This window comes from Pinus tabuliformis, chromosome 8, assembly GCF_031772625.1.
Source record: "Pinus tabuliformis cultivar Carrire ecotype Pingquan chromosome 8, CPIR1, whole genome shotgun sequence".
NCBI classification, from domain to species: domain Eukaryota; kingdom Viridiplantae; phylum Streptophyta; class Pinopsida; order Pinales; family Pinaceae; genus Pinus; species Pinus tabuliformis.
Window position 1 is genome coordinate 2,053,126,880 of NC_142294.1, and position 12,661 is coordinate 2,053,139,540.

At 36.3% G+C, this 12,661-nt stretch overlaps 1 protein-coding gene across 1 annotated transcript in view; it reads left to right on the forward strand.

Moving 5' to 3' along the window:
• The first annotated feature begins 3,437 nt into the window (after positions 1–3,437).
• Positions 3,438–12,661, forward strand: part of LOC149244714 (alpha-dioxygenase PIOX-like) — a 96,612-nt gene continuing 87,388 nt past the window's right edge. Inside the window, exon 1 of the mRNA XM_089368053.1 lies at positions 3,438–3,690. Coding sequence (XP_089224179.1) covers positions 3,580–3,690 — 111 coding nt within the window. The 5' untranslated portion in view covers positions 3,438–3,579. The remainder of the gene's footprint in view (positions 3,691–12,661) is intronic.

Genomic DNA, 12,661 nt, shown 5'->3' on the forward strand with positions numbered 1-12,661 from the left:
TAGGTGGTTTTTGCTGGAGTTTAAAGCTAGCTTAGAAAGTCTATGGTATCCTATGTTATTGAGTTTATGCTTGTACAAGAGAAGCCTAGTCATAGTTAGGCTCTCGATAGGGGAAAGACTCACTTCTATAAGGAAATAGGATAGGGTGTTTTTCTTTTAATTTTGAGGTTATACGTTATAAACCGCTTCTAGATTTGCTCAATCTTTCTCCAAGATTCTCTAGAGATGCTACAACCCCAGACCTCACATCCATATAAGATAATCGGAGTGACTAAAGTTTCAAAGAGGAACTTCTTTCTATCCCACATTACGAGGTTTGTCATTTTACAAATATTTTCAAGACCAAAATAAGCTTTCCATCCCCCATTAATCCTTTTCTCAATGCTATAGTTCCAGTTGAGCTTATGATGAATATCAATTCCTAGGTACTTGTAGGAAAACACTTCCTCCAAGTTACTATTGTCATACATAAAATTAGCATAAGTGTCCTTCTTGGATTTGATTATCATAACTTTTGTTTTGTCAGTGTTAACAATCATACCCATGGTAGAGCAGAAACCCTTAAGAAGTATAAGTTTCTTATGAAGATCAGATGGGCACCTTGTGAGAAGAACAATATCGTCAGTGTAGAGAAGAAGGATGATGACTATCCCAGCTATGATCATGCGAGCACATCCTGCTTCCTCTAAACAACCTTCTAGCTTGTCGATGTAAATTCCAAATAGGGTAGGGGAGAGGGGGCAACCTTGTTTAACTCCGATATTACACTTAATATCTTTCGACCACCCCTCATTTCTCTTTAACTTAGCAATTACATTCTCGTATAACCTTATAGCGGCCGCTCTCAACTCAAAAGGAACCTTTAGCTCTTCTAATCTATTCCAAAGGTTGTTTCTAGGAACCGTATCGAAAGCCTTTCTAAAGTCCACAAAGAAAAAAAAGAGATTGGACTTATCATTGTAGCATTCCTCCACAGTGATCCTAAGCGTAACGAGGTGGTATGTTGTTGAGTGCTTCTTTCTAAAACCCGCCTGTCATTTAGCCAACTTACCTTCACTTTCAAACCATATGCTCAACTTCCTTTCCAAAATAATACCATATAACTTGGCTAGGAGAGGGCTGATCATAATTGTCTAATAATTAGAGGGGTTATTTGTATCCCCACTTTTAAAAATAGGGATAATGAGGCTTTGATTCCATGGTTTAGGGAACCCTTGCTTGACTTCTTGATTCAAAAGCTTGTGAATTTGGGGGATGAGGACAGGACCTCCAATTTTTTAGATTTCCACCTGGTAACCTTCAATGTCCTTAGCTTTCCCATTAGCCAAGCGATTAACCCCAAAATCAATGTCTTCTAATGAGAAAACTTCTTTCGTTGTGAGCAGGGTTTCAAAGTTATCCATGGCATTTGGAGATTCATAAAGATTTTTAAGATAGGAATTCCAGTCGTGTAAAGCAATTTTATTATTATCTTTAGTTTTCCTAGTTAGAATCTGCCTCCAGAATTTCTTAGGAGCTACCTTAGAGAGGTGTAAGAGATTCTCTTATCTTTTACGAATATACTACCCTTTTTCCTTTTAGTTAGGGATTTGTATATTTTTATCTTGCTAATTTTAAGAGATTCATCAACGACTTCATTAATTGCTCTCCTCGCACTTTTACAATCTTTGTCATACCATGGGTTGGTTTTGCTATTTCTTTTATTACTTGAAACTTCAATTGAGAACTTGCTAATAGAATATGAGAGGGTTGTAGTAAAATTATGATAGAGATCTTCTATGTTGTCTATACTAGATAAAGGAAGGAAATTACTTTTTAATTCATTTAGAAAGAGATCTTTTTTATTTCTATCAAAGATTAACTTCTTTTGGCTATAAGGATTATCTTCTATGGGATCTCTATGCATGAAAAAATAGAGAGTTATAAGTAAAGGCCTATGATCAGAGTCAGGCTCGTGGTCGTTTAAGATTTCAAAATTTGTTATTTTGTTGTATAGAGGGAGATCGGAGATAAATTAGTCTACCACGTTGCTACCAAGCCCATGGATGCAGGTCATCTAGCTAGAATTGGGCCACTTCTTTAGACCGTTGCAAATTATGAGATCTTGAGCACTACAAAGCTTCACTAGCTCTGACCCAAACAAATTCTCCCTGAGGTCTTCAGAGTTCCTTTTTTACCGGCTAGCCAGAGGAAGGTCTTCGTCTAGCCAAAGAGGATTAGAGTTGGAATGATTGCTTAGAAGAATAACTTGGTTGCTTGAAGTTCGAGCATTAAAGTCACCCATTAAAAGGATATTGCCTTCATTCCTTAGGCTAGAAATATCATTCAAAATAGCCAAAATGAAATTAGCCTTTCAAATTGAAATGTAACTCTTTTTTTGAAATTTAATTCAAAATATTCTCATAATGTCATTATGACTAACTTATTTGATCCACGGCGTTATTATCACCAACCTAAAATAAACCAACATAGATCCATCTTAACCTTGAATCTAACACGACCAACATAGATCCATCTTAACCACGAATCTAACATGAGCCTTGAGGGGCCAAATTTTTTAATGTTATAGAGATTACATAACATTTGCATCGAGTCAATAACATGAGCAACATAGATCCATCTTAACCACAAATCTAACAAGAGCCAAGAGGAGCCAAATTTTTTAATGTTATAGAGATTACATAACATGTGCATTGAGTCATTTTACGAATGCACATTAAACTCATTTTTTTTTATTATTGATATATTTTTAAGTGTACGGTCAAAATTAATTCATATTAAAATATTTTATTCATAACTTATATTGGATATTTTATTCTATACAACATTAAAATATTTTCTTTTAACATTTTTTTCTATATTTAAATATATATGAATTATATATATATATATATATATATATATATATATATATATATGATTTACTTAACATGAAATTATATTTATATTAGATTTTATGTACAGTTAACTATTTCTATAGATATATTGTTATAGTCAACATTTCTATAGATATATTGTTATAGTCAACATTACCTTTTTATTTAGAAAATATTTTATTTTTATTTTTATTTTAAAAGCAATAGACATACACATCAACCTCACTTTCATAATAGACCTCTCAACTTAATCCTTTGTCATTACTATAAAACATTATCACTAAATTAAAATAACAAACCATGTAAGTTATGCCATTATCACTAAGTTAAAATAAGAACCGCGTGCGTTATGCCACTGTGACTTGACAAAGGAAAACGACGACGTTAGTTGGGCCATTATCACAACGAATCACGTGTTCTTATATTAATTAGAGGGAAAACTCCGAGTGAGAGACCATTTTTAAATTAACAGGAGAGGGATCAAAGAGATAAAGAGATTATATTAATTAGAGAGACCACTTTAAATTAACAGGATAAGGATCAAAGAGATTAAGAGATTAGAAGTAAATGCAACGTTCATGATCTCCCCAGCCCTATATTAATGCCTCCATGATTCATCTCTAACGTACTACCTCTGCCCGTATAATCGTAAGGCACATTCATTGCAGTCTGTGACTCTGTATTGATACTGTTTGCAACATTCATGGGTCTGCTCGATTCATTGAAGAATGTATTTTTGCTGCATCAAGTCATCGATAAGAGTCTCTTCGCTACATACTCCAGGATGACTTTGATAGACAAGTTCCTCTTTCTCGTAAGTGTACATTCCATATCTGATGATTATGAACTGTCTAAGAATTTTAATTCTGATATTCACCTCTCATCACAATCTTCATAAGAGATTAACCAACTCTTTCTTTCACAATTGCACTTTATTTCGCATACAAGAGAATAAGGGTAAATTCTAACAAATTGATTCCAAAAAAACATGCTAAGTTGATCGTGATTTCCAATTGTTGTCACCATTCGCTGCAGTGAATTTCTTTTCTCTTTATTATTGAAGTGCAAACTTCGTTATTGCCTTGACTTGGTAGAATTGCTGGTAACTAGTTTTATTTTTTATAGCCATTCTTCTCATTCATCTTATCTTGATTTGCTGCGTTTGTGTTTAATGTTAGCTCATCTTCCTCAGCTTGATCTACCAAGTTTGTCTGAGGGCATTGCCACAAGAGATCTCAAATATAGGTTCGCTAGTAGTTTATTCCTCTTTTCGGAGGGTACGTCTTTCTAATATTTTGGATCCTATACTTATTGCAAAGAAGGTAGGTTTTTATTTTCCAGGGAAAAGGATCATTAACTTCCTACAGGGATTATTAATTTCCTCCAAAAACCATTTTATATGCAGCTTTGGATGAATGTAAAACCACGGGTTGTTTCCTGATAATGCATTGATGTTTTACTTTTGCATCAACCTATTATATAGGTTTCCATTGAAACTTAGTAGATTCATCTATCTCAGAAACATTTAGAGGATAGGTTGCAAAATGCCATATTTCATAAAAAGCTCTAGAATGAAAAATAACCTATTTATAGATCAATTTTTTATTAAATTTGTTTTAAAGAATATCTTTTGCATATTTCTATTTTCGTACATATTCAAGCATATATTATGATGCTGCAATATATTGATTATGTACTTCTTTTTCTTAAATAAAAGTTATAGGAAAAATTTTCAATGACTAGAAGTTTGACCCAGCCCCAAACATTGTAACTCACAATAGTACCAAGAAAGTAAATCAGTCATTTCAAAAGGAGTCGTTTATGGTTTCAGGCATAAATCCAAAATTATGTCATTGAAAGAGGAGTCTAGGAGTCAAGGATTTTGTACATAACTCCAAGTTATCCCATATGTTTAAAATCAAACCTGATATTTACAAAATTAAAATCAACTGTGAAGATCTTCTTAACCCCTTTAAAAAGAGGATAATAATAGACGCTTTTGTCCTTTCATTATTCCAAGCGTTCCAAATCAATTTGTGTAGATCCACTAAGCAAAACCATAAGCCAAACCACACGCACACCAGACGATTCTAGTTGTATAAGACAATTTGATCTACTTGTTGCAGATAATGGAGAATATGTACACTAGCATTTGCACCTTATGTTGCAAAGGAAACGCCGTAAGGCATAGAGTGGGGAAGAATAGAGACATGTATAGAGTGGGGAAGAATAGCATAGAGTGGGGAAGAATAGGGACATGTGAATGGACATTGTTGAAAGCAAGGGTGGATGATACTGAGTTACAATTGCAATAGTTAGTTATGTGTATTCTGAAAATGAATATTTTGTAAATAATAATAGTTTGTGGAAGAATTTATAAAAAGTATGCCATCAACTACACAATTGATATCTACAAAAATAGAAGGCTAGAAAATAAGAATTTTAATTTATAAGATCCAATTTACATGGTTGGTCAACATGTAGAAATCCCTTGTGTCATCGCTCTGTCCAAGTGGGGAATAATAATATGACAGTCGAATCACTATTGTGATAGATTGTTGTTGGCTGAATGACTTGCAATTGGCTTTCAAGCTACTGGTTCACCACAAGTTGGATCTACAAAATATTAGTTTTATTTGAAGAACAAATAAAGCTAGGATAAAAGGTCCAAATTTATGAAATTACTAGTTTCTTTCTTCCCCACCTTTCCATTGTTGTTATTATTATTATAATACTAATAAAATATTATTATTATTACCAGATAGCTCCCTGGATGTCGTCAAACAATTAATATTTATTTTATTAGAACAAATCAAGGTACGGATAGAAAGCTAGAATTTCTGAAATTATTAGTTTCTTCCTTCCCCTCTTTTTCACTCTTAGCATTATGACACTTCCTTTCACATCCTACAGTGGATTGAACTTGCAAGAAAATTCGAGGTGAACCTTATACCTCTGCCTCTTCTATTCATTTTTGTACAAAAGGAGGTACATACATCTTCAGTGCATATTTCTAGCCATTATCAACACCTAGTACATGCTTTTGTATACAGGGAATTAAATTTTCATCATGTTTGAACTCAACTATTTGCCTTCCAAGCTTGGCTAAAATGGTTGTTGGGCTGAGGGCCTCCACTGCAAATATTTTTATTGACAATGGCCCTTACAGAGAGTTTATTTTCAAGAATTTTCAAGTGGCTTCTGTGGATGAAGAAAGTGCAGCAGTGGTTCTAATAAGTTGATCAGTCTATAAAAGAAATTCCCATCTGAAGCCCTGAGCAGGTTATGAGTGAGACTTTTTGCCTCTACATAAGAGTTCATTAGATATTGTGTTCTACAAACCCCTCTCACATAGTCAATTGCATGACTGCCCTATTCAAGAAGCCAGCGATTCTAATAAGCATGTGAATGAAAATCACCTATATTTTATCTTGATTTAAGTATATTTCCAGTAACAGTTCACCAAACCATAGTCAAGCTATGTGATGAAACAATATCACCAAAAGTTCAAACTAAGCATGTTACCAATAAAACTGTTGGCTAAACCTATAAACAATCTTAATCATCCACTTCTACCTGCCTTCTTAGTATTAGGCCTTTACCAACAGGTGTGTGATTAAGTTGTTTCTCATCTTTTATCAGCTACCAGGTTTGACAGAAAAGAAGTGAAAATTTCCTGCCTCCACTATCTAATAGATCTGCTAATTTCTAAATCATTCAAAACTTGAACAGGGCCAATATATTGAAATAACATTTCCTTTGCTCAAAATTGTTTCAATCTATGATTGTTTATATAATCGTCTGACAACTTGTATATTTTTATAGAGGAGTGTGGTTTCCTAGCATGCTTATGTATGAAATTAGGTCCAAGATAAATGGTAGGAATTTGATTGATTTTAACGTTTGAGCATTTTCAAAGCTTTTCAGGTTCAGCTAAATAAAATACTTAGCTTGTTGTTTGTCTACTTTACAGTTTCCAGCAGCAAACATAATTTACTTTTATACTGGAGTCTAGCCTTGAACTCTTAAATAGAACTCTACACATGTATCCTTTCTATTAAGAGTGCTGATTTTTGTTCGTTCATTTTCTTTTCGACTATGACTGATGCTTGTTCAAAACAATGTTGTCAGACTCTTTTTGAACTCCTGAATCTTGCCAAGTCCACTGAGTCGCCACTGAAAGGAGTAACTCCTAGACACTCTTCTGTCATAATCCCCACTTGCCAGACTCCTCTGAAACTTGCAAACACATATTCTGAGTATTTTTTTTTTCTCTTTGCCAAGTCTGAAAGATTCTGTTGAGTCTTCTTGAGTCACAGCCCAGCCGAGTCTTAGAAGAGTCCAAGTCTGACAACATTGGTTTGAAACAATTTCTTTTTCAAGTCAGGTCAGCACATCTTCCTGTCCTTCCCACAATATTTATGTATGTGTCCATGTGTGTAGGATGTGTATGTGGATCTATTGCCCACTTTATTTCGTTTGAGTGAATCAATCATTGTTAAGACGAACTTTACAACAAACCAGTTTGTAAGTGAGGTGTCATGAACATACCTCTCCACAAAAACGCTGAACTCTTGTGAAATACAAAAGTTGATTCATCTATGGAATGAAAATTTTGTTTGATACTACCAGAGTCAAACTGGATCGAGAGAAGTTTTTGTCCAATGTTTATTGAGAGTAAAATTAGTCTTTTAACTAGATGTTTTGTATAGGCAATTGTTAAAAATGGTCAACTAAGGTCAAATTCCACTATGGACGGCTCCTTTGTATGAGATGATGATGGCATTGGATTCCTCTTCTCGAGAGGACGAATTTTGACCTAAAGTACGATGGATTCTCACAGGAAAAAATGTATATTTGAAGTCAAACCCACAATGTTGGTTTTGGTCAAGGTCAGCCCCACAGTCATGTACGCTCATGAAGCCCAAAAGGCATGACCTTTGACCCACATTGAATTGTATAAATATAAGATGAGTTCACTCCATTTTGGCATCAGCACACATGATTTTCTCTTTCCTCTCATGATGGATTCAACTTTCTTTGAGAAACTATCTCTCTCCCATACGTGCAAATTTCTGGAGGACGGATTTCCTATGATTTTCTGCGGTTGACTTTCCTAGTACACAGAGCAGCATTGACTAGGCACTTTGACCAACTGTTTGACTGCGACTTTGATGGATTATTACTCTGCCAGCTAGGTCGCACTTGTGAGCAAAGGAACCGATCACAAACTGAGGTGTTTGACCACAGGTCTGAGGCAGGTTTAACTGCAGACTGTTGACCAAGTTTTGACCAGACTTTTGAAGGCTACCTTGACTGCATTTTGACTACCTAGAGAGGGTGAATTTCTCTCTCCTTTTACCAAATAGATTGGGCTGATTTGACTGAGCTGTTAACCGTTGACTGCTGATTGGTTAGGATAGCTTTGACTGTTGTTGACTTCTGCATATGTGACTTTGACTTTTGGACATTTGATTGGGATCATCTATGCCAAGTCAATATATTGAGTTTGACTAATGTATCATTGTACTTATGGATTTCTCTCTCTATGAACATTTGATATTATCAAGAAGAAAAGATCTGCGGGTTTTCCCCCTTGTCGGGTTTTGCCCTAGCTTTAAGTTTAAATCATGGTGTCCTCTTGTCTTGGCTTGTCTTTTGCATTTATGTTTGATGTTTTTTCATCAGTTACTGTCATGTGATAATGGTCAACGTGATTGCTAATGGATTAATGGAATTAATAATGGGCTAATGGATTAATGAAGTAACTGACCTCTGACCTAAGCAAAGAACATGTTAACTCAAAAATTAACATGGTATTAGAGCTAGCTGAGGTCAAGCCCAAGCAAGAGGAGGAATGCAATCTCAAGAGATGAAGCAGTGGACTGTTAATGTATTTGAAGTATCTTGTTGCAAGCCTTAGAAATCATGAGAGGTCTCGAAAAATAATACAAGTCTAGGTATATGCAAGAGCTGGGCTAAATAGCTCATGAAGGCCATTAATCAAATCTGAAGATGTTAAAGTCCTCCTTTAGTAGCTAAACCATGTGTCATGATAAGAAGTCAATGAAGAGTTTTGTTTTAAGAATTTGTTGATCTGAGTCCAATCTTCTCACTGGATAAAGCAGTCAACAATATGTTTGAAGATCTGATCCCTTTGGCACCTCTGCATCAGAATTCTGAAGCTAGCAGTCCTTCCATCCAGTGACCTGTGCTCACATAAGTTCAAGTCTTGTAAACAAAGATGTCCAACAAGCAAAGTTATTGAGGATCAAACAAGTGACTCTAGGGATACATATATTTATTTGGATTTGATCAATGAATTAAAGAGAGTCCTATGGAGCAATGAAGAACCAAGTTGTTGGCCTAGTTCTCTGAACCATTAAGAAGGAGCCAAGTGTTCCTATTGTTCTGAGCATAAGAAACAATAAAGGTCTGCTATGCAATGGAGCTATCTCTCTTTTACATTCTGGGCATAAGTATGCTTTTGGATAAGTCTTTTGAAAATAACTTTATTCTCCTAAGAGGCCAAGAAAAGTGCAAGAACACAAGAATATGCCAAAGGTCATTTCATGAAGCCAACCTTGGAGAAAGGATTACTCTGTTCTCGATCTTGTGGTATGGAGGCAAAAATTTTATGGCTCGATGAACTCTGTCTTAAATTCTCTCTCGCTCTTCAATTCAAACAGTGAATCCGACCTATTCATGCCTCTTTGTTCTCTGAGTTCCTGAAGAGAAAAAGTTTTGTTAATGTCGATTGTTTTATCTAAGAAGATTCCTACTTATTCCTTGTGCTTGTAATAAGGCCAAGAAGCCTATGTCACATAAAGCACTGCTATATACTATCATGCTCTGTGAATTTGGCCGACCAGTATAGGTCATTGGGGCTGTGATTTCTTGATCTCCGGGCTATAAAAGAAGAAAGGTGGTGGACTTCTCATTCCACATATTTGTAAGGAAGCGGAGAATCTTTTAAAGGACAATTCTAAGGCCCTTCATAATTTAAGGAAGTTGAGATTCTGTATGCAGATATTTGCAAGCCTTGAAAAGACAATCAGTGGGCATCCTATGTCATCTATATTAGTAAAATCAAGGAACCCTATTTGTGTATTGAAGAAAAGGCCAAGTCCTTATCAATGTTACAAGCGCATATATATATCTATATATATATATATATATATACACACACACACAAGTGTTAAAAGCCTGTTCCATTCAAGCCAACTTGCAAATCAATAAGGAATATATATTCATGTCTTTGAAACCTTCATAAGAGGTGCCTTGAAGCCAATAAAAATAGAGGATGCAGTTATGAGAAGGAATGGTCCCTTTAGACATCAATCTGAAAATGATTTTTGAAGAATAGTAAAAGCCCTCCATAATGTCATTATCTAGCAGTTGATGTGATTTTGTTGAGAAGGTTTAGTGGCAACACTCCATGTGATCCTAGTTTTGTCTAGCAGTTGAAGCAAAGGAAGTTCATCCAAGAAAAGTATGCAGCTCCTTTGTGTTGGCACCATTGGATAAGGGTGACAGTACCCTTGGAAGTCTGGAAGATAGAAGAAGTGTGAGGCACTTTGGAGCAGACCCCTGTAGTAGCCTGTATGAACATAAAATCAGAGGTATGGTATCTCTAAGGGTGCCTCATGAAGAACACATTGGAACAAGGATGTGCATGGCTGATCCTATGTCTTGGCGAGCACGATGAGCAGAGGGAACTGTGAGGACCCTGATTTTGGCATCTTGATTAGGGCATTGGGCAATTTGATGCGTTGAGCTAGGATCTTATGAAAGACGGTCTTATGAATATGGATGCCTAGATGCAAAGGACCCCTCCTCATCATGGATTAGGTAATTTAATGCATATTACCCATTTAATGCAGTAATTTAATTTTTTTAGGTACTTTTGATATGCTATTTGCGGAGGTAATATTTCAATGTTCTTACAATAGGAAAGTCCTCCTTCAGCAGCTAAACCACGTGTCATGATAAGAAGTCAATGAAGAGTTTTGTTTTAAGAATTTGTTGATCTGAGTCCAATCTTCTCATTGGATAAAGCAGTCAACAATATTTTTGAAGATCTGATCCCTTTGGCACCCCTACATCAAAATTCAGAAGCTAGCAGTCCTTCCATCCAGTCATTCTGAAGCTAGAAAATCCAGAAATTCAAATTGCAGATCTGTTTTATATATTAATATGAATATGAAAATCTTGGAGCCCTAAATCAAACCCAGATACATGAACCATACACTGAAAGTGGCACATATCTTAAAAACAGGCAAGGGCATCATATATATTCCCATAATTGAAAATTAAAATACATTACAGAGAGAAATGTTTATTTGTTTTAAGTTAAGGGACCTTAAGCCCATGAAACTTAAAACTGCATCTACAAGTAGCCTGCTCACTGCCTCTTAAGTGGCTTCTCCAAGACAGCAAAGATATACATTTCTTTGAGCTCGGACCCTCTATCAAACTTAGGGGCAACAAACCATTTCAGCTTCTTATACCCTAGATGCTCAATCATGGGCACATAGATCTTCAGCTGATCCTTTGTGCGGGAAAAATGATCTAGCCAAAACAAGCCTCCAGGCCTCAGAATCCTGTAGATATCATAGAGTACAAATTCCAACAGCTGTGGGGGAATCCAATTGCTCAAGACATGCAAAGAATGAACAATGTCCAAAGTATTTTCAAAGAATGGCATCCTCTGTGTTATAGTGATATACATGGGAATAACCCCTCTGGAGGCGATGAAACTGTTGAAGGGCCCATTCAAGTTCATGGAAGTCGTAATAATTGTTACATTCCACTCCCTCATTCTCACGGCGAAAGTTCCTATTCCTCCTCCGATGTCCAACCCAATTTGAATTGTCTTCTTCTTCAGATTCAAGACCTTGTCGATAGAGTAATCCATGGAGCCACCGCCATTAGGGTGCGACAGACTACAGGAAGAACGCAATCCTGGTGGACTGCTTAATATCCAATACGCATCATCACCCAGCCTCGCCCCTTTGAGACTCTTGCCTTTAGATAGAACACACTACAGCAAGAATGTAACCCTGGGGGACTGCCTAGGATTCAGTATCCACCATCACCCAGCCTCATACCTTCGAGATTTAGTAGACACGCTTGGACTTCTCAAAATACATTATACCCCGTCTCCTAGCCTCGTGCCTTTGAGATTTCCTACCATTTGGGTAGGGTCCATTACAGTAAGAATGTAATATGGGTGGACTGCATAGTATCCAATATGCATCGTTACCCCAATCTCATCCCCTTTGAGATTCCTGCCATGAGGATAGGGCATACTGCAGTAAGAATGGAATCCTCGTGGACAGTTTAGTTTAGAAAGTAGACACACCCACTATTCAAAATGAATATGCACCATTTCCCATCCTCATTCCTTTGAGACTTCCTGCCGTTAGGGATCAGGACAGGGCATACTACATTATGAACTGAATACTGATGGAATGCTTAGTGTCTGACATGCACCATCACACAGTCTCATCCCTTTGAAACTCCTACCATTAGTTTAGGGCAGACTACAACAAGAAAGGAATTCAAGAGGACTGCCTAGTATCTAATATGCACCATCACACATCCTTTGCCCTTTGAGACTCCTGCCATTTGGGTAGGTCACAATGGACACAACAGTGAAAAATGAAATCCTGGTGGACTGCTTAATATTAGAAAGCGGACACACTTGCACTTCTCAAAATCCAACATGCATGATCGCTGGCCTCATCCCTTTGAGGGTTACTGCCATTAGGGTAGGGCACACT